The 26,418-nt window shown below is 38.8% G+C and overlaps 1 protein-coding gene across 3 annotated transcripts in view; it reads right to left on the reverse strand.

Annotated features, from left to right (window-relative positions):
- LOC143924551 (myosin-11) overlaps positions 1-26,418 on the reverse strand; it is a 141,661-nt gene that overhangs the window by 37,504 nt on the left and 77,739 nt on the right. For all 3 annotated transcript variants that reach the window (XM_077448926.1, XM_077448925.1, XM_077448927.1), the window contains 16 exons: positions 24,907-25,005; positions 22,052-22,195; positions 17,982-18,077; positions 16,600-16,718; positions 16,172-16,324; positions 12,591-12,764; positions 12,328-12,501; positions 12,015-12,129; positions 11,174-11,367; positions 10,872-10,993; positions 10,662-10,731; positions 9,365-9,525; positions 4,211-4,319; positions 2,294-2,425; positions 1,475-1,681; positions 608-745 (listed from right to left, as the gene is read on the reverse strand). In XM_077448926.1, coding sequence (XP_077305052.1) covers positions 608-745; positions 1,475-1,681; positions 2,294-2,425; positions 4,211-4,319; positions 9,365-9,525; positions 10,662-10,731; positions 10,872-10,993; positions 11,174-11,367; positions 12,015-12,129; positions 12,328-12,501; positions 12,591-12,764; positions 16,172-16,324; positions 16,600-16,718; positions 17,982-18,077; positions 22,052-22,195; positions 24,907-25,005 — 2,207 coding nt within the window. The remainder of the gene's footprint in view (positions 1-607; positions 746-1,474; positions 1,682-2,293; positions 2,426-4,210; positions 4,320-9,364; positions 9,526-10,661; positions 10,732-10,871; positions 10,994-11,173; positions 11,368-12,014; positions 12,130-12,327; positions 12,502-12,590; positions 12,765-16,171; positions 16,325-16,599; positions 16,719-17,981; positions 18,078-22,051; positions 22,196-24,906; positions 25,006-26,418) is intronic.

The following is a 26,418-nucleotide window of genomic DNA, read 5'->3' on the forward strand; positions in this document are numbered from 1 at the left end:
AAAGATGTGCTGCCCCTGTCTGGTAGAACTTTCTGGGTTAAAGGAGAAGTCCAGCCATAGCTTTTTAGGCTGGACTTCTCCTAAGGGTCACAGGAGTGCAATTTGTTTTGCACTCCTGTGACCCGTTTTCAGCGGAAAGCGGTCTTAACGTCACTGCCATCAGTGGAGGCACTGAATGAATGAATGAATGAATGAAATACTTATATAGCGCACAATGCGAACTGAATCTAGGCGCTGCGTCATCATGACTTCCCAAGTCTGGATCCAGCGTCTCATTGAGACAATGAGATGGCCTCTCCCCACCCCTCCACAGCTCATCACTCCAATGAGCGTGGAGAAGCAGAACAGGAGCGATGCTGACTGACAGCATCGCTCTGCTTGGGAAGGAGTGAGAACCGAGCCATTGGCGTTGTTTGGTGGCTAGGTTCTCAGTGCAGAGATGCCGGGGGACAGCTGCAACATCAATCTGATGCTCCATCCACCGAGGTAAGTATGATTAGCAAAAATAGAACAAACCCATACTTCTCTTTTAAACACAACACATTTTCCTGTTGGCCTTGGCATCCAGAGGCCTTCTTCCATTTTTCCAGTGTAGTAAAGGCTCTACCTTAGTTAATTTGTTGTTATGGTCATCCATTAAAAGAACATCATCTTCCAATTTCTTGATCTTGGCCTCTGCTGTCACTTTCTCTAGTTGCAGCTTCTGTCTGGCTGCTTCCTCTTCCTCCAGTTGCTCCTCCAGGTCCTAACAAAAAGCATACAAAGTCATGGCACAGATCCTGAAAATTTCGACGGTATGAAAACTGTGCTAAATTAAAGTTGAACCAGCCTTATCTTCAGTCTTGCACAATTTCATAGGTTCCACTCCTGTATCAAAGTTTGCTTACTCTATTTTAACTGTAAACCATGCGTCTCTTACAGTGTGCAGTAGAAGCTACAATAAGTCAGATAGATCCCACTTATTTTCTGGCTGGAGGACAAACAACATCATCTAGAACTCCCCTCCCCCAGTATGACTGTCCCTGGCCTGGTCTTTAGCTTTTGGAGGTTGAGCATGACATGTGGCATGTGCCAACCACCCATTAAGGCATTTTGATGTTTACATAACTCTTCACAAGAGGCAGCCCACTGGTTGCATTAGGACTATGATTTGTCAGGAGGAGTAGTGAGACAGAGTGCTGTGATGTTTTCAGGAAACTACAGTATGTATAGCACCCTGCTGACCCCTAACACCAATCATGATCTGCCTGCATTGCATAGAGTAGTATAAAAATCCAGAGATGACATCACTCAGTAACAAGGTATGTAATGGAAAGAGTTTTTATAATGGGATTTTTAGCATGCTGATGAGGGGGAATGATAAAGCCACAAAAAGCTAAATATATGCATATTTAACTTCAGTTTTAAACATTTATAGTTGTCTATAGCAATCAAAGTAGGTCATCTAATAGCAACATGGTAAGCTATGTTATACCTGCATCTGCTGCAGCATCTTTTTCTTCTCTGCTTGCAGTTGCTGGCCACGTTCTTCTTCCTCTTCTATCCTGGCTTCCATTTCATGAAGAATCTCCTCCAGTTCTTGCTTCTTAGCTTGTAAACGTATCCTCATCTCTTCTGCTTCAGCATACAGCTCTGTTTCAGCTTGAAGTTGCTCTTGGAGGACATTCTTCTCTTCTGTAATCTGATGGAACAAACAATAAGTGTATAAACACAAAAGTGGTCCATATAGTGAACTTGGTGTAGAGTTATTCAAGTTAAGGTCATATAAAGCACAAGGAGGCTTTCTTTATGTCTGGAGTAAAAGAAATGTAACCTCCAAATATGGAAAGGCTTCTTAACAGTAACAGCTGTGAAAATGTGGATTAGTCTCCCTCAAGACCTAGTTATGGCCAGCTTAGTAGATCATTTTAAAAAAAGACCTGAATTATTTCACAAATGCACAAAATTGACCTTGATACTAATATTTATAAGTAATAACAGCAGCTTTAGTTTATCCAGGGAATATCCAGTTGCCTCCTGGGGGATAATTTTTTCCCCCTTTGGAGCTAATTGGACTTCATGATTTATTGGGGTTTCTTTTGCCTTCCTCTGGATCAACTGTAGGTATAGGATAGTGCATGTGGAGGTTTTCTATTGGTCTGAGTGTGTTTTTTTTTCCCATTATTTGATCTAGATGGGCTTGACAACTTATTTTGGAACTCGACTGAGTTATACAATTATAATTCAATAATAACAATGAAACTGGCAAAGAATGGATACGTTGAGATAGAGAGAAATGTTTGCGTCTCTATACCTGCACATGTTTCATGTGTAGTTCCTTCAATTCAAGCTCTGTTTTGTGGTATTTCTCAGTGACTTGTTTAAGCTCGTCATCCTTAGCTTGCATTTCTTCTTCTTGACGGGTCACTTGCAAAAGAGGCTTGACCTGAAAGAAGAATGACATTCAGTGAAGGGTGGAACACAAATATATTGTAATGTATTGTTTGGTATATTTATGCATACATCAAAAATAACAACTCTACACCTCAGAGGTACCTTGTTAAATGTGTGTGTGTGACCTAAATACAAACTTCACTGGTCAACAAAGAGAAAGAATTATACATATGACTCAAAGAGCATCAATTTCATGTAAAACCTAAGTGACGGGATACAAAATTTTAGCAAGGTGGTATCAGGTTCATAGGACTGTACATATTTGTTCCAGCTTTCTGCTCCAACTGTGTTGGAGATGTCGGGAAGAGGAGGGCTCCATGCTCCATGTTTTCTGGCCTTGTATGGGTCCCTGGGACTTCTGGACACAAGCTAAATACTGGATTTTTAAGTCGACGGATGTCCAAATGCCAAATGATCCTTCTGCCTTCCTTTTGCACTTAGCCCCAATGGCAAAGAAGCACAACAAGTGTTTTCTACTGATACACCTGCTCAATGCAGTTAACACCTGTATTCTACTATATTGGAAACAACCTGTGCTCCTCTCATTAGTCCGTGGTTAGCCAAGATCAATTAAATTAAACTAATGGAGGAATTCAAACTCCCACAAATCACAGGTAAGATAGTTTCTGTAAAACATGGTTCTACTGGATTGAATTTACCTGTTCACCTGAATATCAAGACATTCTGGGCTCTCAATTGTGAACTACTGAACCAAACCCCCTGGAGATGCAGGGAACACCATTAGGGATATGTCTGTCTTGCTCGACTAATGATACACATACTCTTGCTGCTTGCTTCTCCCCCCTCTCCCTCTTTTTTCACTGGACACCTTCAACACATTTACTAAAACTGGAGAGTGCAAAAACTAGTGCAGCTGTGCACAGAAACCAACCAGTTTCTAACTTCAACTTGTTCAATGAAGCTTTGAAAAAAAACTGCAAGCTGATTGGTTTCTCTACAGAGCTGCACCAGATTTTGCCATCTCCAGTTTTAGTAAATCAACCCCTGTGTTTCATTAGCATATCTAAACTGCAGGCTTTTTACCTGAATAGTATGGATTACCACTGCTTGATAGGTACTTTATTGCTACTGGGTATTTAATGATGATAACTACGTTGTATATATTAACATTTATAGCAGGTGGTGATGTCACTGGCGCATGCACACTGTTCTCTTCATAGACGGCGCACCAAAATATGCCGTCCATTGAGAGCGCTGTGCCGAGACTCCCATGTGCATGCACAGGAGTGATGTCATCATCGCCCCACCATTCAAACTACTGTCAAACCTGGAAAAAAAGAGCGGGTGAAGTTGGAAGTGCTAACAGCACTGACAGCAGGGCTGTCCCCCTAGGGGGACAGCATTTTAGCACCACTAGGGGGACTCCATTTTAGGGTAAGTCTGTCATAATGTGCTAGTATGCAGTGCATATTAGCACATTATGACTTAAACCACCTGGGGGGCCTACATTTTTTTTTATTGTCAGAGGTTAATACAGCTTTAACACTTTTAGATATTTTTTAACATTGTTGTAGAAGCCAATATGCAGCTAAGGAATTGACATTCAAACACATTTTGTGTCTGTGCTCATTCTCTTCATTACAATTCTATTCCATGGATTCTTTTGGAGTTTGGGGCTGCAGGCAGTCTGCCTTTATTATAGTCTGCCAAAGAGTCACATGCAGGATACAACTGTTATCACATACATGAATTAAAAGCAGTAAATCTGTGAGATGGGCATTTATACATATAAAGTTGTTTCTTTCGCCATACCTACCTTAGTGAACAGTCTCCACCACTGCCAGTTTCTCAACTTTAGATAAGCAGCACAGTTTCTCTGGATGACTCTCATAGCAGTCAGCTGCTGTTGTCTCTTTGCAAATGCCCTATAAAAGCAAAAGGTGTATGTACAATTCAATTGCATACTACATTTTTGTTTCAAAGACTTTAGGGTTCAGAATTATTGGAACATATCACTTTCAGGAAAAACATCTTTACAGTGATTGGGGTTGGGGATTCATAGAGACATTATTTATAAGCAAACTCTTCCCTGCTCTATCCAAAATAAAATACAGTTTTGGTTTGAGCAGGTCTTTAACCACCTCAATACAGTGCAGTTACACCCCCTTCCTGACCAGACCAATTTTCAGCTTTCAGCGCTCTCACAGTTTGAATGAGAATTACTCAGTCATCCAACACTGTATCCATATGAAACTTGCGTCCTTTTTTCCACACAAATAGAGCTTTCTTTTAGTGGTATTTAATCACTAGTGGGTTTTTTTTTTTTTGTGCTATAAATAAAATAAAACGTAAATTTTGTGAAAAAAATGCCTTTTTCTTAGTTTCTGTCATAAATTATTGCTAATTAGTCATTTTTCTTCATAAATTTTGGCCAAAATTTATACTGCTACATATCTTTGGTAAAAATAACCCACATTAGTATATATTATTTGGTCTTTGTGAAAGTTATAGAGTCTACAAACTATGGTGCCAATCACTGAAAATTGATCACTTCTGATCAGGCCTTCAGTACATCAGGTGTATCTCATTTCTTGAGACACTAACAAGTCAGGAAAGTACAAATACCCCCCAAATGACCCCTTTTTACAAAGTAGACATCCCAAGGTATTAAGTAAGTAGCATGGTGAGTTTTTTTAAGTTGTCATTTTTTCCCACAATTCTTTGCAAAATTAAGATTTTTTTTTTTTTTTTTTTTTTTACTAAATTGTCATATTATCAGGTTATTTCTCACACACAGCATATGCATACAACAAATTACACCCCAAAATACATTCCGCTACTCTTCCCGAGTACGGCGATACCACATGTGTGAGACTTTTACACAGCCTGGCCACATACAGAGGCCCAACATTGATGTAGTACCTTCAGACGTTCTACGAGCAAAAATGACGCTCTCTCATTTCTCAACCACCTATTACACTTTTGAAGTCCCTGGAGTACCAGGACAATGGAATTTCCCATAAAATGACCCCATTTTGGAAAGCAAACACCCCAACGTATAATCTGTGAGGCATAATGAGTCTTTTGAATGGTTAATTTTTTTTCCAGAAGTTTTTGGAATATGTGGAAAAAAATTAAAACACATTTTTTTTTACACAAAATTGTCAATTTATAAGATATTTCTAACACATAGCATGTATATAGCAAAAATTACATCCCAAAATACATTCTGCTACTCTTCCCGAGTACGGCAATACCACATGTGTGAGACTTTTACACAGCCTGGCCACATACAGAGCACTAACATTGATGTAGTACGTTCAGGCGTTCTAGGAGCATAAATGAAACATCTTATTTCATTCCTACCCATCACACTTTTGAAGGTCCTGGACCACCAGGACAGTGCAATTACCCACAAAATGACCCCATTTTGGAAAGCAAACACCCCAACGTATATTCTATGAGACATGGGCTGCAAATAGGTACTCGGGTACTCTGATGGGCTGGAGATAGGTACTCGGGTACTCTGATGGCCTGGTGACAGGTACTCGGGTACTCTGATGGCCTGGTGACAGGTACTCGGGTACTCTGATGGCCTGGTGACAGGTACTCGGGTACTCTGATGGCCTGGTGATAGGTACTCGGGTACTCTGATGGCCTGGTGACAGGTACTCGGGTACTCTGATGGCCTGGTGACAAGTACTCAGGTACTCTGATGGCCTGGTGACAGGTACTCGGGTACTCTGATGGCCTGGTGACAGGTACACGGGTACTCTGATGGCCTGGTGACAGGTACTCGGGTACTCCGATGGCCTGGTGACAGGTACTCGCGTACTCTGATGGCCTGGTGACAGGTACTCGGGTACTCTGATGGCCTGGTGACAGGTACTCGGGTACTCTGATGGCCTGGTGACAGGTACTCGGGTACTCCGATGGCCTGGTGACAGGTACTCGCGTACTCTGATGGCCTGGTGACAGGTACTCGGGTACTCTGATGGCCTGGTGACAGGTACTCGAGTACTCTGATGGTCTGGTGACAGGTACTCGGGTACTCTGATGGCCTGGTAATAGGTACTCGGGTACTCTGATGGCCTGGTGACAGGTACTCGGGTACTCTGATGGCCTGGTGACAAGTACTCGGGTACTCTGATGGCCTGGTGACAAGTACTCAGGTACTCTGATGGCCTGGTGACAAGTACTCAGGTACTCTGATGGCCTGGTGACAAGTACTCAGGTACTCTGATGGCCTGGTGACAAGTACTCAGGTACTCTGATGGCCTGGTGACAAGTACTCAGGTACTCTGATGGCCTGGTGACAAGTACTCTGATGGTTTGGTGACTGGTATTTGGGTACTCTGAAGGGCGGTGACAGGTACTCATATGGGCTGTGACAGGTACTCGGGTACTCAGATGAACTGTGACAGGTACTCGGGTACTCTGATGGGCCGGGACAGGTACTCGGGTACTCAGATGGGCCGGGACAGGTACTCGGGTACTCTGATGGGCCGGGACAGGTACTCGGGTACTCAGATGGGCCGGGACAGGTACTCGGGTACTCTGATGGGCCGGGACAGGTACTCCGGTACTCTGATGGGCCGGGACAGGTACTCCGGTACTCTGATGGGCCGGGACAGGTACTCCGGTACTCTGATGGGCCGGGACAGGTACTCGGGTACCCTGATGTGCAGTGACAGGTACTCGGGTACCCTGATGTGCCGTGACAGGTACTCGGGTACCCTGATGTGCCGTGACAGGTACTCGGGTACCCTGATGTGCCGTGACAGGTACTCGGGTACCCTGATGTGCCGTGACAGGTACTCGGGTACCCTGATGTGCCGTGACAGGTACTCGGGTACCCTGATGTGCAGTGACAGGTACTCGGGTACTCTGATGTGCCGTGACAGGTACTCGGGTACCCTGATGTGCCGTGACAGGTACTCGGGTACTCTGATGGGCCGGGACAGGTACTCGGGTACTCTGATGGGTCGGGACAGGTACTCGGGTACTCTGATGGGCCGGGACAGGTACTCGGGTACTCTGATGGGCCGTGACAGGTACTCGGGTACTCTGATGGGCCGTGACAGGTACTCGGGTACTCTGATGGGCCGTGACAGGTACTCGGGTACTCTGATGGACCGGGACAGGTACTCGGGTACTCTGATGGGCCGGGACAGGTACTCGGGTACTCTGATGGGCCAGGACAGGTACTCGGGTACTCTGATGGGCCAGGACAGGTACTCGGGTACTCTGATGGGCCGGGACAGGTACTCGGGTACTCTGATGGGCCGGGACAGGTACTCGGGTACTCTGATGGGCCGTGACAGGTACTCGGGTACTCTGATGGGCCGGGACAGGTACTCGGGTACTCTGATGGGCTGTGACAGGTACTCAAATACTCTGATGGGCTGTGACAGGTACTCTGATGGACTGTGATTGACAGGTACTATGAGGGGTGGTGACAGGTCCTCTTTATTGGGGGGGGCAATCAGTATGTTTGGTGTACACTGTATGCGGTAACGAGATGTTACCGCAATCTCCTCCTCACACACGATCGGTGTGTGAGGAGGAGAACCCGGTAACATCCCGTTACCGCGGTTTGTTTACATTTGAGTGATCGGCTGTGAAAGGATCACAGCCGATCACGTGGGTAAACAGCCGGCCAATGGCTGTTTACCAGCGTCGGTGACGAGCAGTGTTCCCGGGGAACACGCCGCCACCGACGTGCACGCGCAGCGCGCTCGCGAACGTGCGCATGCGCGTGCACGTTCGGGGTGTTACCATCTGTGATCGGCCGTGACTTCATCACGGCCGATCACGTGGTAAACAGCCATAACGAATGGCTGTTCGCCCCCTTCGGTGGCGAGCGGTGTCTCCGTGACACGCCGCCACCGAAGAAACAGGGATGCGCGCGCACGATCGCGCACATTCCCTGTTTAAACGGGAGGCCGTCATATGACGGCCTCCCGCCACAATAGGTGCGCCGCCTGGCCGTCATTTGACGGTCGGCGGTCAGCAACTAGTTAAAAAAGAATATAAATATGCCTGTAAAATCTTGGAATATGAGAGAGCTATTAAAAATGTGGGTCCCTCTGGAACTATAACATTTCATGTTTGTATTTGTGTTTGGTCCTTAAATACAGATAAATGAGTGGAGCAATCACTAATCATAATTACATATTTGTATATATGAGTCCTGGATATTACATGGGTTTAACATTTTTCTTTAGCAAGCTTTACACATACCTATGTAAATTAGCTAATGTGCAACCTCCAGCCCTTCACATTTGACTGGTCCCTGGAGCAGAAATATACTTCTGATTTTTACCTTCCCTTTAATTTAAGGTGTTTTTCTTGAATGTTAGTCTTTGAATAAGTGTGTACTATTAAGCAACCAAAACTAACTTAATAGTATTATATATTGTATCTGAAAATCTGGGCAATGCATATATAATAAACTACATGGGTTATAAAAAAAAAAAAAAAACTTTAGCTAAATTTTCAGTGCTAGAAAAATCATTATCTTTTTGGCAAAAACCTGTATTAGTCCTGATACCTGCTGGAGAGCAGGGCCCTCTTATTAGAAGTTCCAGAAATGTGGGTCTTTAGCTTGACCATATTTTATGAGTGGTGGCAGTCTGTGTGTACGTTTTCTTATGTGTGGTCAGGGGGATTGTTTTCTCAGAATTATTGGCCAGTCGGATAGTAATTCTAGAATCAAAACTTTGCATTTCTCACTTTGTCACCTTCCTGATAGTAAAATTCACAGAACCCTAATTAAAAGCCAGCAGAATTGTGCAGTAGAAATGAAAGGTAAGAGCATTAAATTACCTCTGCACTAGTAACTAGAAAAGGTTATAAGGGCTTTCCCTATTTTTTTCTAAAAGTAAAAAGCTCCTTATAACATTAGTTTCCTGCTAAAGTAAAGCAGGTTACATATAATGCAAAAAATCCATATCTCAGTGTCACTCACTTTCTTGCAAGGTAACCACGGCTTTGAGCTTGGAATGCAATAATAATATCTGTTATCTTTAAGTCTCTTTCTTCTTCCAGGTGGGCGAGGACACCTGTCCTGAAGAATATCTTACTTTGACCAATCCTGAATAAATTAGTGTCAAGCTCTAAGGCTTTCATCTAAAAAGAAAGATATTTTATATACATTGTAAAACACCATTTTTTCATTAGAATAATCACTGACCTATCAAACAAATCATTAAGATATTTCAGAGGGGCAATATACTAAAAGTGATTCAGGAAAATACATAATACAGTTATTCTGAGAGAATCACTCATGAAGCTCACATTACCTTATATATAAAAACAAGTCTTATTGCAAAAAAATAATTACAATACCCCCCACAATATACAGCATATGAAAACTGTTATTATTGTATCATATGATAAATATATGATTTATACAGTTAATCTTGCCACTGCATATATTTAGCATACATTCACTCACTGACTAAATAAAGCTACAGTGTCTTGACAATATACATAACCAATTGATATTCCAAGATTATTGAACTAAAGGCCATGAAGTAACACATGACTCAATAGAATATTTGAAATGAGGAGGAAGAGATAAAGAGTGTTTTACAGTACACTGTATGTCAGGCCACACAGTTAAGCTTATACTGCTACCAGGAGCATATGTTCACGAAGGGTAGTAATACCCTATTCCAGTTATTTCCTCCTTTATTGCCCCTCAGTAGGGCAGTAAATCCAAACTATGATGTTTTACTGTTTAGAGGCCTCTCTATCAAGTTAATTACCACTGTTAATGCCACAAAAAGTGTTCCACCTGCCATCCCTAACTTCAGCAAACACAAGAGAGCTACTGGAAGAGCTTGTAGATATGCTGGGACCATAGCATGTTACCAATGTGGTCAGATGGTATGTGCAAGATGGACAGTACAAAAACTAGGTCCAGACCATGTTTCTGCACATGATTCCCTCTTCATCTAATGATCAATAATATACGCAGTAACCTATTTTTTTTTAATACAGGGTATAAATGTTTGTTTAATGACATAGTTGGATCTGAACAAATCTGAGTCAGATTACCAATGAGTTTAAAAAGTATCAGCCCAAACCTAACTTTTAAGCCTCTTTAATTGTTAGTGGAGACACATGTCCCTTGGCTATTTAAAAGGTAGGCCTGGCTTCTGAATGTGATATTGAATTACCTTCCTGTGACTATATATGTGTAATGTTAAGAAGCAAGGTGAAAATCTATTACATTAATGTTTATTTATTGTTTATATTACCATAAGTATGCAGGCCTGTTTGCCATCCATAAAGCCCTTTGGAATAGCACCAGCAGCAAGAATTTCATATCTGTTATAAAAAAAAAAAATGTAATGCAGTGGCTTATTTTGTAGCCTGATAGGATCTAAAACATGAGAAAAGTTTTCTTTTTACCATTATTTTCTTCTAGTTGTTGCTTTTAATCCTGTTGTCATGCTAACAAATCTTACCTTTGACGAAACTCCTGGAAGACAATTCTATTTGGGAATCCTTGACGGCAAATTCTGATTCCTTCCAAGACACCATTGCACCTCAACTGTTCCAGCACAAGGTGGGCATCGAGTTTTCCTGACTAATGAAATAATAAATAAGCTTAAAATTGTGAGTTCTTTCCCAGAACATTTTTTTTGTTACCTTTTGTTACTCAGTTATTCAGTGTACCAAATTAGTAAGTGCTACTGTGTACTTGGAAACTAACTGGTGCTATAATATTTTTTAACAATTCTTAAAACAAATAAAAATGTTCACTTACCCGTTTTTCATGATTTGGAATAATACAGCGGACAAAGTTAGGGCTTGTATTTCTCAGTGTTGTCATCAGCTTGGTTAGCTGCTCCTTATACAGCTGGCCGACTGTACGGAACATGCCTTTTTTGGTCTTGGAAGCACTCGGTAAGGAGCTTTCAGTCATTTTTGCCATCTGGTCCAATCCCACAATACGATCAACTGGAATTATAAAACATATTATCTTTAAAGATATATGACTCTGCTAACTAATTTTATAAAAAAAAAATGAAAACCTGAACATAGCTTTACGGCATAGGCTAACATGTAGAACAGTAAGATGTGGCTGCTTCTAGCCTCATTTTAACCTTACACCTTTTCAAATGGCTACCACTCTCTTTAGAGCTCCAATGAAAAGGTGAAATGAAAGTGACTTAAAGTTACATTTGGAAAGTTGATGATTATTTCTAATACCATGAATTATGACCTACAGCTGCTATGTCTGCTGGCACTTTCAGATGCTAAGAGACATGTTCATCCAGTTACTCTCAGGAAGGCTAGCACCAGGCTTGCCTCCTCAGTAGATAAACATTTATACCTGTCTGATAGGTACCTGCATGTTTGTGCTCCATTTGGATAAAAAAAAAATAAACTGTCAGATGATTTCCAATTTCAACATAATTTATACACCTAAGACCCTTTGTCTAGCAACTGCCTGCCTCAGCAATCCTCCCTTGATCAGAAGAGAACGTTACATGTCATAATGTCTCTACAATTTATTGCTATGCACCAACGTCTATTATTATAAAACACTTTTAGATCACATTTATGCAGAATAATGATTGCTAATAATAGAAATATTTTAATACCATCTTTCCATAGGTCTGCAACAAATTTATCAGATGACTGGTTCAGTAGTGAAGTTACATTGTCATTCAGGGGGTCCATATTTTTGGTCAACCAATTAGTGGCATCATAGTCCACCTGAAGAGTAAACAGAAACATAGTAGTAGCAGTAGTAGAGTTCTTTTTTTTTACTAGCATTATATAATAATCTGTACGTGTTACAAACATAGGTTATTTATTTCTAAGATAAAATTACAATGATCTTTTTACTTTACATTTTCTAACAAGTGACAAAATATAGAAGCAGAAGTAGATTCAAAAGAACCCAACACATACCTTTCCTGCATAGTGAAGAAGGGCAAAGATGGTTTTATCCTTCAGCTGCTTCACTTTTTGAAATTTAATGTGGTTTCCTTGTTCCTGAGTGAGTTTTTCAACAAATGAGACATCAGTTGCCTTAGGGAACCAGCATTCTTCATCAAGAAGGGCCAAGACACCAGGTGGGTTGTTCTTCAGAAAGAAAAAAAACAAACTGGTATAGACCCAAACAAGCTATATTACACGTTACGGTATATAACATATATTTGTTATTAGCTTACAGGTCTTTCGATGAGCTCAATGCATGGCTGCAGATCAAGACCAAAATCAATGAAGTTCCATTCAATGCCCTCTCTTTGATATTCCTCCTGCTCCAGAATGAACATAGTGTGGTTGAACAACTGTTGAAGTTTTTCATTGGTATAGTTGATGCATAGTTGCTCAAATGAGTTGACCTGAAAGGTAAAAGCACAATTAAGTTTAAGTTATCTAACTATTCATATCTAAATTGTTCTGTCTTTTTATAAGAAACTATTCCCAAGTGAATAGAAGGCATCACCAGTAAACAAAATGCATCTATATCAGTAGTAATAACAGGGTCTTCTAATCACCATCTTAATGTAGTAGGGCAATAGCATCTATTTCTGTGTGTTGGGGTGAGGTTTTCATACCTAATCAGCTTACATTACACAGCAACTTTAAGTGATTCTAAAGGTTGTAAATTTGGTGCTATGAGAAAGTCTAACATTTGTTTACATATTCAACACACCTGACACATGACACATGAATATCTAAATGAATTGAGTTTTTTTAAGGGCTCAGACATCTCAGCTTTCCGCCTAATGAAGAAGTCCAATAGGAGGGCACAAACCGTCTAGGAGGGAGGAGCCGAGTCCATGATCAGATTGGTGGTGTAGTGGGTAGCACTCTTGCTTAGTAGTAAAAAGGGTCACTGGTTCAAATCCCAACCATGAGACTACCTGCCTGGAGTTTGCATGTTCTCTTTGTGACTGCATGAGTTTCCTCCAGGTACTCCGGTTTCCTCCCACACTCCAAAGACATGCTTGCAGGTTAATTGGCTTCTGTCCAAAATTGGCTCTAGTATATGAATGTGAGTTGGGGACTTTGGATTGTGGGCTCCTTGAGGGTAGGGACCGATATGAATGTGCAATGTACATATGGAGCACTGTGTAAATTGACAGCGCTTTATGGGTACCTTAAATAAAATAGGGATAATTGTAGACATGCCCCCACGCTCTCTCAGGTTGAACTGGATGGACTGGTGTCTTTATTCAACCTTACTAACTATGATGTCACACTACCGCCGCAAAAGTTTACATAGTGGTGAGCTGGCTGACAAGAGATTTTTTAAAGTGTTTTTTACCTAATGTGGGATTAAAGCATTAAAAATGGAAAAGACACATAAACGCATATAATCACTGGGTGGATCTCGGGAGAGGAGGCAAACCTGTCCCTCGAAGAGACACAGGGGAGAGAGGAGAGAAAAATTGTACGGGGAGAGTGGAGCAGCAGTCTGACACTTTAGACGTTCCATCTACTTATCTGCTGGAGGTGAATCTTAGGAGAGGCGTCAGATCTGATCCTCGGAATAACACAGGGGATAAGGAAGAGCACTGGGTGATGAATTTAATACTGATATATAACTTTTGATTAAAGCACTGGATCTATGGACTTTTAAGTTGATTCACAGTTGTCTTGGTTTGTTTGTTTATATTTGTGTTGTGCTTCACTTTTTTAAGAGGAACATTTATATGCAAGGGTGAGGTGAAATACCTAAGGCTCCATGCACACTGAAGCTCAAAAAAGCTATTTCTGGACGCCAGATTGCTGGCAGAAAACGCTGGTTGAAAAACCTGCTTTTAACAGCGTTTTATACTAGCGTTAATGAGCGTTAATGAGCGTTTTACAGCGTTAGCGTTAATGGGCGTTTTTTTATAAAAATACACAGAGGACACTCCAAAAATCCCACAATGCATTGAAAAATAGAATGCCGAACACTAATGAACGAGCGTTAATGAGCGTTAATGAGCGTTTGTCGTTTTTTGCCGCTGAAAAACGGCACTTTGAACGCGAATTTCTGGCGTTCAGAAAAAAGCCCATAAACTCCACTGCTCATTAAAGCTGAAAAACGTCCATGTGTGCATGGACACATAGGCTAACATAGAGTGGAGTTTATGGGCTTTTACAAAAAACGCCCAAACTCCAATAAACTGCAGTTTATCAGCTTCAGTGTGCATGGAGCCTAATAGTGTTATAGCTAGAGACACAAGGAAAAATGTTATGATACTTTGTATAAATGTATCACTATTTAATTAGAATTTATTTACATGTGGTAGCGCAGATTGATTTAATATAAAAAAAAAAATGTATTTATATTGGAGGTATGAAGATTTGCAGCGCCACCTAATGTCTGTTTATTAGATTTTTTTAAGGCAATGATTTGATTTTTTTGATTTTCAAAGCGGCAGCACTACACACTATTTTTGTTTATTATAGATTTTTTTTTTGTGGTTAATATTTACTCATATTAAAGGATTTTTCTTATAAACATTATTTTTACACATTTGCACATTTAACCACTTCAATACAGGGCATTTTCACACCCTTCCTGCCCAGGCCAATTTTCAGCTCTGTCGCAATTTGAATCAGTGGCAATTTAAATCAGTCCACATTTTTGTAGGTAAATAGGTCTTCCGACAATATTTATACCCTCAGTTACAGTTTAGAGTCCTTCACACAGGTGCATAAACATGTATTGTTGAGTTCTGTAATACAAGATCCACAAATCTTCATCTGAGCACATTTGTATGCACGCATGCCAGATGCAAGTAGCAAAAAAAAATAAAAACAGTATAATTTTACTCAGATAATTACAGATTATTACACAGGAACTTTTGTATTAGAAAAAGATATGCGTAATGGGATCAGAAACACTATTATGCCCATGTGAATGTAGCATAAATTATAGCGGATAATGTATTTTATTGGAGCCATTTTTTTGTTTTATGAGCACAATATTAAAGTGCATACCTGGGCAAAGATAAAATATATTTAGTAAATATTTGCAATACTGGCACATTTTTCTAAAAGTGTGTGTAAACCCTAATAATGAATGTATTAAATCTACCCCCTTTTGGACTGCTAAATATACCCTTCGTATTTTGTCACAGCTGTTTAATAAATGAAATGTACCTGTTGCTTTTTCCAGAAATCTTGTGAGCTGATAACTTAGGAATTCAGAACTGTGCTGTCATGTCACATAAGAAGGTAGGAGCACACTATATTTCTGACACATCAACATTTTTTTATATTTGCAGCATGTTTAAAGGGATAAAACTTGGGAACTGTGCATGTGTTGTGGAGATGTATGAAATATATATATTTTTCATTTTGACTTGATGTATGCTTTAAGGTTTATTCGTTTGAGTGTTAACCATGCACTGGGATATATGAACAGTGAGCATGGCATCCACATTCTGAAACCTTTCAGTGTTACAGGCTATTAGTTCATCAATGTGGAATATCCCCACAGATGGATCTAGCTGGGACCAAAGATATGCTCAAACTTTGTTGCCAATTTTTGACAAAAATCTATCAGCCATTGTTGTGGTAGATGGGGTTTAATGTTCACGCATAGGCCTGCGTCATGATTAGCCTCTAACTAAGTTATTTCCAACTTTTGTAAACATAGTTCGCAATATCACCTTTCATTAACAAACTAAGTTATCTATTACCTTACCATAACATACTATATATTCAAATATTCAATATAGCTAATGAATATCTGCATATTTTTAACATAGGTAATGTTAATTTAATAACAGCCAGTAATTTTAGTTACCTCAAAAATCTCAAATCCAGCAATGTCAAGAATACCCAAGAAAGAGGCTCCTTGCCGCTTGGTTTTATCCAGAGCTTTGTTAACACGATTAAGAATCCACAAAAAGAGTCGCTCATAAGTGGCTTTGGCTAAAGCTTCAATTGCAAAATCAGCCTATAGGCAGGAAGCAAAAAACACTTTATAACACTTGATAACACAATATGTAAAAATATGACCGCATACACAATATAGCCTAGAATAAAAAAGAAATGCCATAAACATCCTTTAACATAGCCCAATGGCTTATTAGTATTCAGACAACTTTAGACAACATTCTATGTTCTTCAACCACCTTAAACGAATCCATGGATCATGACAGTTACACTCAACCCTATAGTATGAATGGGCATATATCTCAGTAGACTGTATAACAATAACTGGAAACCTACCTGTTCTTTGGTTTGAGCTTTTTGCACAAAATCCCTTCCGACCTTGATACGAGGGCTAAGGATGCATCTTGTAAAGTCTGTCACATTAATTCCCATAAGGTGACAACATTTTTGAGCAGCTGAAAATATATTGAGTAAAGTTAAGTGACTTGTATTTTTAAAATAAATCAGGACTCAATTATTAGCGTATCTAAGGAAAGAACAGTCTTTGCTACCTACCCACATAAAGAACTAGTTTCTCCTTGTATTATAGTGTTTTGATGAAACAGGGCTAATGGAGTTTGTGTCAAATTCCATTGTATTTATATTTACAGTCTTTCTTGAATTTGTGGATTTTTTAATATTGACATAAATACAAATACCAATGCTTCGTACAGTATACACCCTTTACAGCACCTGATATTTCACCTGATTTACTAAAGGAGTAAAGAATATTCACAAAAAAATGGTGAATACACACTTCAGTTATCTGGTTATGTGAAAAGCATCTGCATATGATTGGATATTCAAAGTGAATAGGAATTTGCTTTTTGCCCAATTGGATAATTAAGGTGAGTATCCAAACAATCTTTTAAATTAAGATTCTCAATTTCTGCCATAAATCTATCCCCTATTTTGTAGACACGATAACTGGGATTTTTTTTTACAGAAGAAGAAGAATACATATTGGCCTAAACTGAGGAAGAAATGTGTTTGTGTTGAGGATATTTATTATAGCAAAAAGTAAAAAATATTGTTTTTTTTTTTCAAAATTTGTCACTATTTTTTTTTTTTACAAAACATAAAAACCACAGAGGTTATCAAATACCACCAAAAGAAAGCTCTATTTGTGGGGAAAAAAAAGGACATGAATCTCCTTTGGGTACAACGTCGCATGACCACGCAGTTGTCAGTTAAAACGTTGCAGTATCGTATCGCAAAAAATGTCCTTATCAGGAAGTGGGTAAATCAGTCCAGGGCATCAGTTTTTCTGCATTTACATGCCGCGTTTAGCCACGTTTGCGTTTAGAGGCCTTTTTTTCTTCAAATAGCCAAAAATGTATCTCCTTTAAAAACGCCTGTAAACAAAATGTGGCTAATGCGAGTTACCTCATTTACATGCATTTACAAGCTGCTGCAGGCATTTGGCGTTTCAAATGCCTCTGAACATCCCTCCTGAACGCATTTTTTTGCTTTCCAAAAAATGCTTCTAAACTCAACTGCCTAGAAATGACTATAAATGACAGTGTACACATGTACTGATAAGATAACAGGAGAGTTCAGGGGCAGCTGAAAAAAATGCTCAACTGCTCCTAAACGTCCATTTACCATCAGCAGTGTACCTGAAGCATAAAGCAGAAATACTGGTGACAAGTTCTAAGTTCTTTATTATATAGGTATACCTGTATCATCTGGCATGGAAGCCTGGTCTGTGTTTCTTTCCTTCTTGAAGACAATATTACCCAGCTGTAATACTGAGGATACCACCTTCATCATGGCTGCCACAGAGAAAAAGAGTTTTAGTTTGCTTTAAATAAACATCATCATATTTTTCATCATTGCAACAAATATTGGCTCTCTACCTATTTTATCAGGGTCATTTCACTAAAGCATAATACAGTAAAACCTTGGATTACGAGCATAATTCGTTCCAGAAACATGTTTGTAATCCAAAGCAATTGTATATCAAAGCAAATTTCCCCATAAGAAATAATGTAAACTCAAATGATTCCTTCCACAACCATTTATTCATAGGTCTTTCAGTTTATAGTCCATATAAAAAGATTATTGCAATGTGATAGGTTGTGTAACCATAAAATATCCATTCACAAATGGAAGCCTCCACAAGAGGATTGGAAGCAAAATCCAGCAGGAGCTAGAGAGTATGAAAGAGAAGAGAGGTGTCTCTAAGTGTAGCAATATGTTGCTAAATGTTGTACCTTCATTAAAAGTAACCATATTGCTACACTTAGAGGTGCCTCTTTTCTCTTTTACACTCAGTTGTGACATGACTCTACTTGTATATCAAGACTTCGCTTGTATATGAAGTCAAAATTTATTAAAAAAACTTGTTTGTCTTGCAAAACGCTCTCAAACTAAGGTTTTGCCTTACATGCATAGTTTCCATTAATATTTATTATTTTCTGATTATATTTAATTGAAAATAGTCTTTTCCAATTCACTACGCCCCATTCACACCGGCAGCACGGCAGGCAGCTTGTCAGCTAAGGAGGACACTCGTATCATCCCGATACCAACTTGGTATACCTTATTTATGTGCATCATAGAATGGTGCACTGACGCACCCGATCTGTCTGAGTACCCCAGAAGGGGATTTTTGCTTTAGTTAATAAATTGTTTAAACTTTATTGCACTATCGAGTTTTCCTTTCATATATCCTGGATGGATATGCTGAGGAACCCAGGAGCCTGATACTATCAAAGCGCCCAGAGGTGGTTCAAATGCCTGCTTTGTCTTAGCTTAATCGCAAAGTCGTACACTCGAAGGTGAGCATTTATTACCTAAGGGTGGCACCTGAGTGATGACACCCTAGCACGTCTTGGATCACATTAAATAGTTTTTGAATTACACGGACTATCATCACATTATCAGCAATGCATTTGGATGTTAATCATATGCACATTAGCACTGTGTTATATAACCTGAATCACCAATTTTTCCTGCATTGTTGTTGTTCTTTTTTCAGCACGGTCATTAATAAACTATTTGGACACTTTATACCAGCACAGGAGTACTTTCGGTGTATTATTTGTTTATGCTTATTTCTTTTGAGCATAGTTATGCACCAGGCACTTTAAATATAGTTTTTATTGTATGCCATATGCATTTATTTTATGTGTTCACTTATCTGATATTTATTTATTTATATCCTATTTGATTTAATAACTTGGAGGTATTACACATAGTATTAGTGTACGCTATTATTAATATATTTTTTTAGTGCAGCGTATCTAATTTATTCATTTGTCTTTGCACAATATATGTGACGTGTTTAATGCTAGCAGCTATTGGATAATTTATTCAATTTAAGCATCTGGCCAGTGGTGGCTCGCGGGATTTCTTCCATTTTTTTTTAAAGTTTTCTTAAATTGATCATTTGTGCATTAAAATATGTACAGAAAATGTAAACAAGAAAGAGTCGACTTTTACTCCTAGCTTCTATCTGGTGAGAATTGTGAGGTGTATGAGATATCTAGTGAGGAAAGTAGAAGAAAAGACATTCCCAGAACAATAATAGTAAAGAGTGACACGTTTGTTAAAACGTTAATGAAACATACGGTATATATGCTTGCTTTCCAGTTTTCCCCTGTAGCTACTGCTAATAGTTCCAGGCCACCTGAGAAGGTAGAAAGGCATTTGCCAGTGCTGACAGGATGGGTCTATAGACCAGCAGCCGATGCATATAGTGTGTGGAATTGCACCAAAGAGAGTTTTTCACCCCCACCCTGTCAGTACTGACAGTGGCTTTTCCTGCGGTTGCTCAACAACCCAGAGGGGATCTGTTACCCTGGAAAATGTCCCTGCTTACCACCAATGCAAACTTTTTCTCTGAGCACAAATGCAGACTTTTCCCTGGACGCCAATGCAGACTTTTCCCTGAGCTCCAATACAAACATTTTCTTGAGCATTAAAATCAAACTTTCCCCTGAGTACCAATGCAGCGTTTTTTTTTCCTGAACAGCAATGCAAAGTTTTTACTTTGTCTCTACTTACACTGCCACATTTAACCATCATTACTAATGAATTGACTTTATTTTAGTAATTGTTACATCACCAGTACCAAGTGTACTTGATTGGTTTCTTCTGCATCCCCTAGTCAGTGGATAGTGAAAATTCCCTTGCAAACAACCTATTTGCATTTAGTAGATTAAACTCTTTGCGTCCTCCCCTGTATAAACATATCTTGTGTCATAAAAACACAAACCCAATTAGTGAAACTTGTTTTCCCTATTATAGCCTTTAAATGTCTTAGGGTTAGTGTACATAGGTATTTGCAACGAGTCTAAGAACATTTTGAGTTCCGGCTGAGATTTGTTTTCTATGTACACTACTCCATAAGATGCAAAGCAAACATGCACAAGTACACTCGCCCTTAGACAGGTCACAGCCTTCTGACATAACATATATTTCAGTTGCAGGTGTACTCACACTTTTACTAAATGTGAAGTCAATATGTAGTGCACCCTACTACAGTCTACTGATCAGCTGACCTGGCTTGACATACAATGAAGGAGTTAATGGTTACATTATTAAAGATGCCAGCAATGATATTAAGGATCAGTGCTTCAGATTCACAAGATTAATTTAATTGGTAAATGAGGATACTTCAAAGAGAAAAGACTGACTATAATTGGTATAAATTCTTCTGTTGGGCTTAGCTCATAAAATAATTTATAACCTTTGGTGCAATCAAAATGTCATTTTCTTAAAGGACCACAAAATTTGAAATGAAAATGTTACAGCGTTGGAAAGGGCTTCTTAAACCATTCAAATCTGTTGTATGTTCATTACAGTACACCCACATGTACAAAAATGTAGATATTTGATATTAACATAAACTTTATTGAACGCCTTATTGTTAAATTTTTATGGCTACTATGTTACACAAATGGAGATACCTCCTTACCAAATAATGTTTCTTCTTTGGGATGGCTGCTTAGGAATAAAAAAAAATCAGCCCTATCTTTATTTGACAGTAAAACTATTACTTAAAGAGTATAGAAACCGAACATTTCATATTAATGATATGTGTCCGCTGTATCGTGTACTTGTATGAAAACATATCCTGTTCTCTTAATATTGCTTCCTTTGTGTGAAATCCTTGCTGTTCCTGCCAGTCCCTATGCTTTCCTGCTACAAACTGACCACACTAAGCAGAAGAACACACCTCGGTCAGTTCTCTAGCTGTGTTGCAAACTCAGTGTGCTCTCCTCCAATGGTCAGACTTGTCCTGACACCCCCCCCCCCCCGCACATAGCCATTCACTGGGAAGATTAGTGTGCTGCTGTTTCTCCTCCTCCAGCTGAGAACAGAAGGAATGTGATTATTTATAAAAAATAGAAAATAAGGTATTTATAATGGGTTTTTGTATACACACAGATATTTTAAACTGAATGAGTTGTTTTACAAGCTGAGGGTTTACAATAGCTTTAGGAATACCAAAATATGTTTACATAAAGTAGCAGATATGTTTCTTTCCTAGGCAAAACAATGTAAGAGTGTTAAAGGATAGGAACCCCTTTCAGTCTCCTATTTATATCAAGGCTTTATTGGAGTGATTTCTGCACACATAACTGTCCTGGTGACTGCAGGTTCACCAGACCAGAGTGAGAAATCAGCAAAACGGGTAAAAATGAAAGTGTGTTTTTTTTCAGATTGCCAAGGACAGGCTGGAACTCCTAGAAGACACAGGCTAGAGGACACAGGTTGAAAAAGTAAACTGGTAACTTACATATTTGTTCCTCTTCATTAAATCCCATAATTTCCATAGCTTCCAATGTTTCTTGGAACATATCAGAATCATCCTGAGACGGGATAGGCACATAACCATGGGACATAAATGTGTAATTGCTAAAACCTTCAAGAAGTAATTCCTCTTAAAAAAAAAAAAAGAAAAAAAATGTGAATTAGCACATCTAAATACATATTGACATAATCAATTTAGTACTCATTCTAATCTATATTCAATAGTGTCTAGTATTCTAAGTCAAAGTTAAACAACATGCTGCCAAGGAACTCCATTTTGCAGCCTACCCTGCCAACAGCTGAATTATTATTTTGTATATAGACCTAAGTAAAAATACTTCTTTGTAATGCTCTATATATTTAGAATCAATAATGTATCAGAAGTGAGAATTTTATAACATTATGCAGGATCTTTCCATAACAATGTAATACCAAGGGAGCCTTTTAATAATAGGCACATTGCATAGATGCAGCATTGAGTCCAGCCCACTGCCTGCAGCCTATCAGATTGCAGCTGGGCAGGGCTGAATGCTTCAACAAGTGGTACTCATGTCTAGGGTTGAAATGCTTTACCAAGTGGTACTCGTGCTTAGGGTTCTATGTGTACAGGGATGAATGCCCAGAATGCAGAAGAGCAAATTGTGGACATGAAACATTTGGTACAGGTGTTGATTTACTAAAGGCAAATAGACTGCACTTTGAAAAGTGCAGTTGCTCCAGAGCTTAGTAAATAAGATAAAGCTTAATCTGGCAAAGAATACCCAACCACATTCAAGGAAACTAAAAAAACAAAAAAAAAACATAATTTTTCTTTGCATGTGATTGGATGTTGGAAGTCAGCAGAGCTTCTGTTCATTTACTAAGCTCTGGAGCAAGTCTATTTGCCTTTATCAAATTAACCCCACAATGTTTAGCTCCACCCAGATGCAGACTGACATAAACTGTGACAAGCTGCAGTCAGTGGGGCTAGATACTGCACCTGTTCCTCCAGCGGGCAATAAAACGCCAATAGGGATGCACAGCAGTTAGACATCCCCCACCCCCGTTTGCAAAGGGTTATATAGTACAAGAGCAGTTATGTGCATTGAACATAGACTTTTAGCATTTAGGATAAGTATATGAAACAACATTTCTAATTTGTTCTTTTATATTACTACCATACAATGTTCTGGTACCAGACAGCTGAAATAGTATTCAGTCAGTATAGTTCTTATTTTATTGTATTTTTATTGGATTAAAGTAGAACTGTAGGCACAACTTTATTTTTTCATTTCATTGGATAGAGTAAGGAAAGGTTATAACCCCTTCAGATTTTTATTTATTTTTTATTTTTTGCCATCTTTGTCCCATTGCAGAGATTTCCCTTCATTTACTATCCCATAGCCAAATGGGAAGTGAGAAGAAATCTCTGCAAATTAGGGGATTTTCGGGGACTCCCAGGTCACCAGAACTAGTGTCCCAATTCCCCTCTACTTCTTTTCTGGGGACAGCCCAAAGTTGGAGATTTGTTTATTACTTTCAATTTTTTTCAATGCTAATGGTAAGCAGGGCAAATAGGGAGGGTGAATCTTCTTAGCAGGGGCACAGACAGCAATACAAACTGACAAGTATTTTAACTCCTCTTCACTCTATCCAAAACTAAAAAAAAATGTTTTGCCTTCAGTTATACTTTAAGGTGCTCCGGAGGCCACACTGCTTTCAATTTTAAAACACAATTAATGTGCTTTGTTCATGAATCTGATTGTATGTCAATAGATCAGTTTATTAGATTGCATAGTAAAAACACAGATGAGATTGATGATCGTATCCTAAAAATATCGATCAAAATTGAAAATTCCCTTGCAAAGTGAACAGACTATTTGTTTTTTATAAATCAACTCAAAGATGCATACACAATTACACTATTACCTTTTGTACCACCACCCCCTCCTTTAGAATATAAGCTCTACGAGCAGGGCCCTTCTGTACCTTTTGTATTGTATTGTAATTGTGTTGTCCCCCCTATACATTGTAAAGCGCTGCGTAAACTGTTGGCGCTATATAAATCGTGTATAATAATATAATAATAATTATATTAAATGACTGTTCCTACTGATAATAGAATATAATGCATGACCATTATTTAAAATGCTAAAATCTGCCTATGGTACCTCCTTGCACATGTCTATTGTGGCTAATGGTAAATCTGGCCCTGAGCGTGCCATTGGCCTTCAGCAGATTTGCACATTACCAGTTAAATACTAGACATATACAGCACCAATAATTTTACTGTATGGATGAATGGAGAAATATGTTCTTCTACACTTGACACCCTAATAAACAATGTGTTTACATTAAACCAGCCACACCATGGTGACTGATGATATATGTACAATACATGTCAAGGCAGACCATGGAACATTTCTATTGCATCTTAAGGGGTTAATTTTTTCCTAAGTTATGCTCTGCTCAGCAAAACTTGGCCTATGAGGAGTAGCCACATACAGATACTGCTCATAATATATAAACATATCTAGCAGTTGCAATAAACATGAGACATTAGAGTGTAAGCTCCTTGAGGGCAGGGACTGATGTGAATGTGTAATATATATATGTTAAGCACTGCGTAAATTGACAGTGCCATATAAGTACCTGTAATAAAATTACAAAAATAATTATTTGCAGATATTGTTTTTTACAGTGTTAGAAATTAATCAGTTTAGAAAAAAAATAATGCTTTTTAGAGGTTTTGGCATTAGGCAAGTGTGTTACAACAGGTGCTGTATCTGCAGCTGACTTTGTTCTGACAACTGAATGTTTAAACATAACATGCATATACTATTTTGGATCTATATCACATACCTTTCCAAGCAGGTTTGGCACCTTGGAGTAAATAGTAAAAGATGTGGAAAGCTCTTTCTTCCCTTGCTTGACGAACAGCACGGGATTTTTCGAGCAAATCTATTTAGTTATTAAAGAAACAACTTTCTCTAGGACAGAAAACAACTGTAAACAACGCTGAACTAAAAAGTTAAGAAATTCAGTACTTGTTTATACAGTGGCATATGGTGCCAACATCTTAATATTCCTTATTGGAATGTCCATTTATAATTTAACCTTTGTACAAAACATTCCTGTATAATGGATCTAAACAAGATCCAATATTGAGGACACTACAGTGATGCTATGTTTGCTGAACTTGTAATTCAGAAGGTTCCGTCTATAATATTTTCCTCTAAGTTTCATCTAACCCTGTGATTTTTCTCTTTCTACACACAAGAACTTTTCAGCTGCCCTAGGCAAGTTCAGATGTCTTCAGATGTCTTACATTTGAGGCATTCAATAAAGTCATTGCTTTATGTGACCCAGTGTTAAGCTGGCCATACACCATACACTTTTCCTATTACATTTTCTTTAGATTAACCTTCAACTATGTAGTACAATGGCCTGCCTGATTGCATACAAATTGAAAGTGTTTAGGTTTGACCTCCTATTATATGGTTTTGGTAAATCTAAAGGAAAATTGTACAAGAAAATTGTATAATGTATGGCCAGCCTTAGTATTCTAATGATAACAATAGGAACACACTTGCAAATGCACCTTGGTATTGGTGGAAGGCTTCAAAATATATTTGCAAATGTGTTCAGCTGAGCCCTCCAACTATTTTTAAATGTTAGAAATAGGCTTTAAAGGAAACCTGTAAATATGCAGGGTGCCATTGACGGCCACCTCCTGAACACGCCAATGGCGCAGATGTCCCTGGTATCAATGCTTTCAGAGTTACTGACCTAAAATAAGAATGTAGAAAGTAAAGTCAGAATGAAAATCTTCATCACCTGCTTTTCTGATCAGTGGTTTGAAATAATTAAAGCAAATGGATCAGACAACTAGCATTTTAGAAAAAAGGACAGGTCAGTAGAGGTATCTTCCATATGTCCCTAAATTGCACCTTCCACATACATCTCCCTAGATAGCTACAAATTAAAAGAGCAGTTTACAATCTTCTCTTTTAACTGTTGTCAATTAAGGTAGCCTGAAGTGGTCACTTGACAACACTAACAATAGTCAAAAGGGCTTATAAGAGTGTTTTGAGATTCTATAGGCTGCTGAAACTAAATGTATTTTCCTTGTTTGTGAGATTCATGCAGCCATGTCTTGCATTCAAAGTGGGGAGGTAATAAACTTAAAGAAGCCAAAAAAGTGTTAATAATTAGAAGCAATATAAAGAAACGGAAACACTATTAAGGCAAAGAGCAATGTGCAAAAAACAGTACTTGGCAAATCATCTTCAGGTGTTCAGCCATAAATGAATGCATGGTAAACTTTGGCTTCCACTACTTTCCATACATCATTATTCCTTGCTTTCCATTATT

This window comes from Lithobates pipiens, unplaced genomic scaffold (genome assembly GCF_037356315.1).
Source record: "Lithobates pipiens isolate NorthernLeopardFrog02 unplaced genomic scaffold, aLitPip1_a1.2 Scaffold_22, whole genome shotgun sequence".
NCBI lineage: Eukaryota > Metazoa > Chordata > Amphibia > Anura > Ranidae > Lithobates > Lithobates pipiens.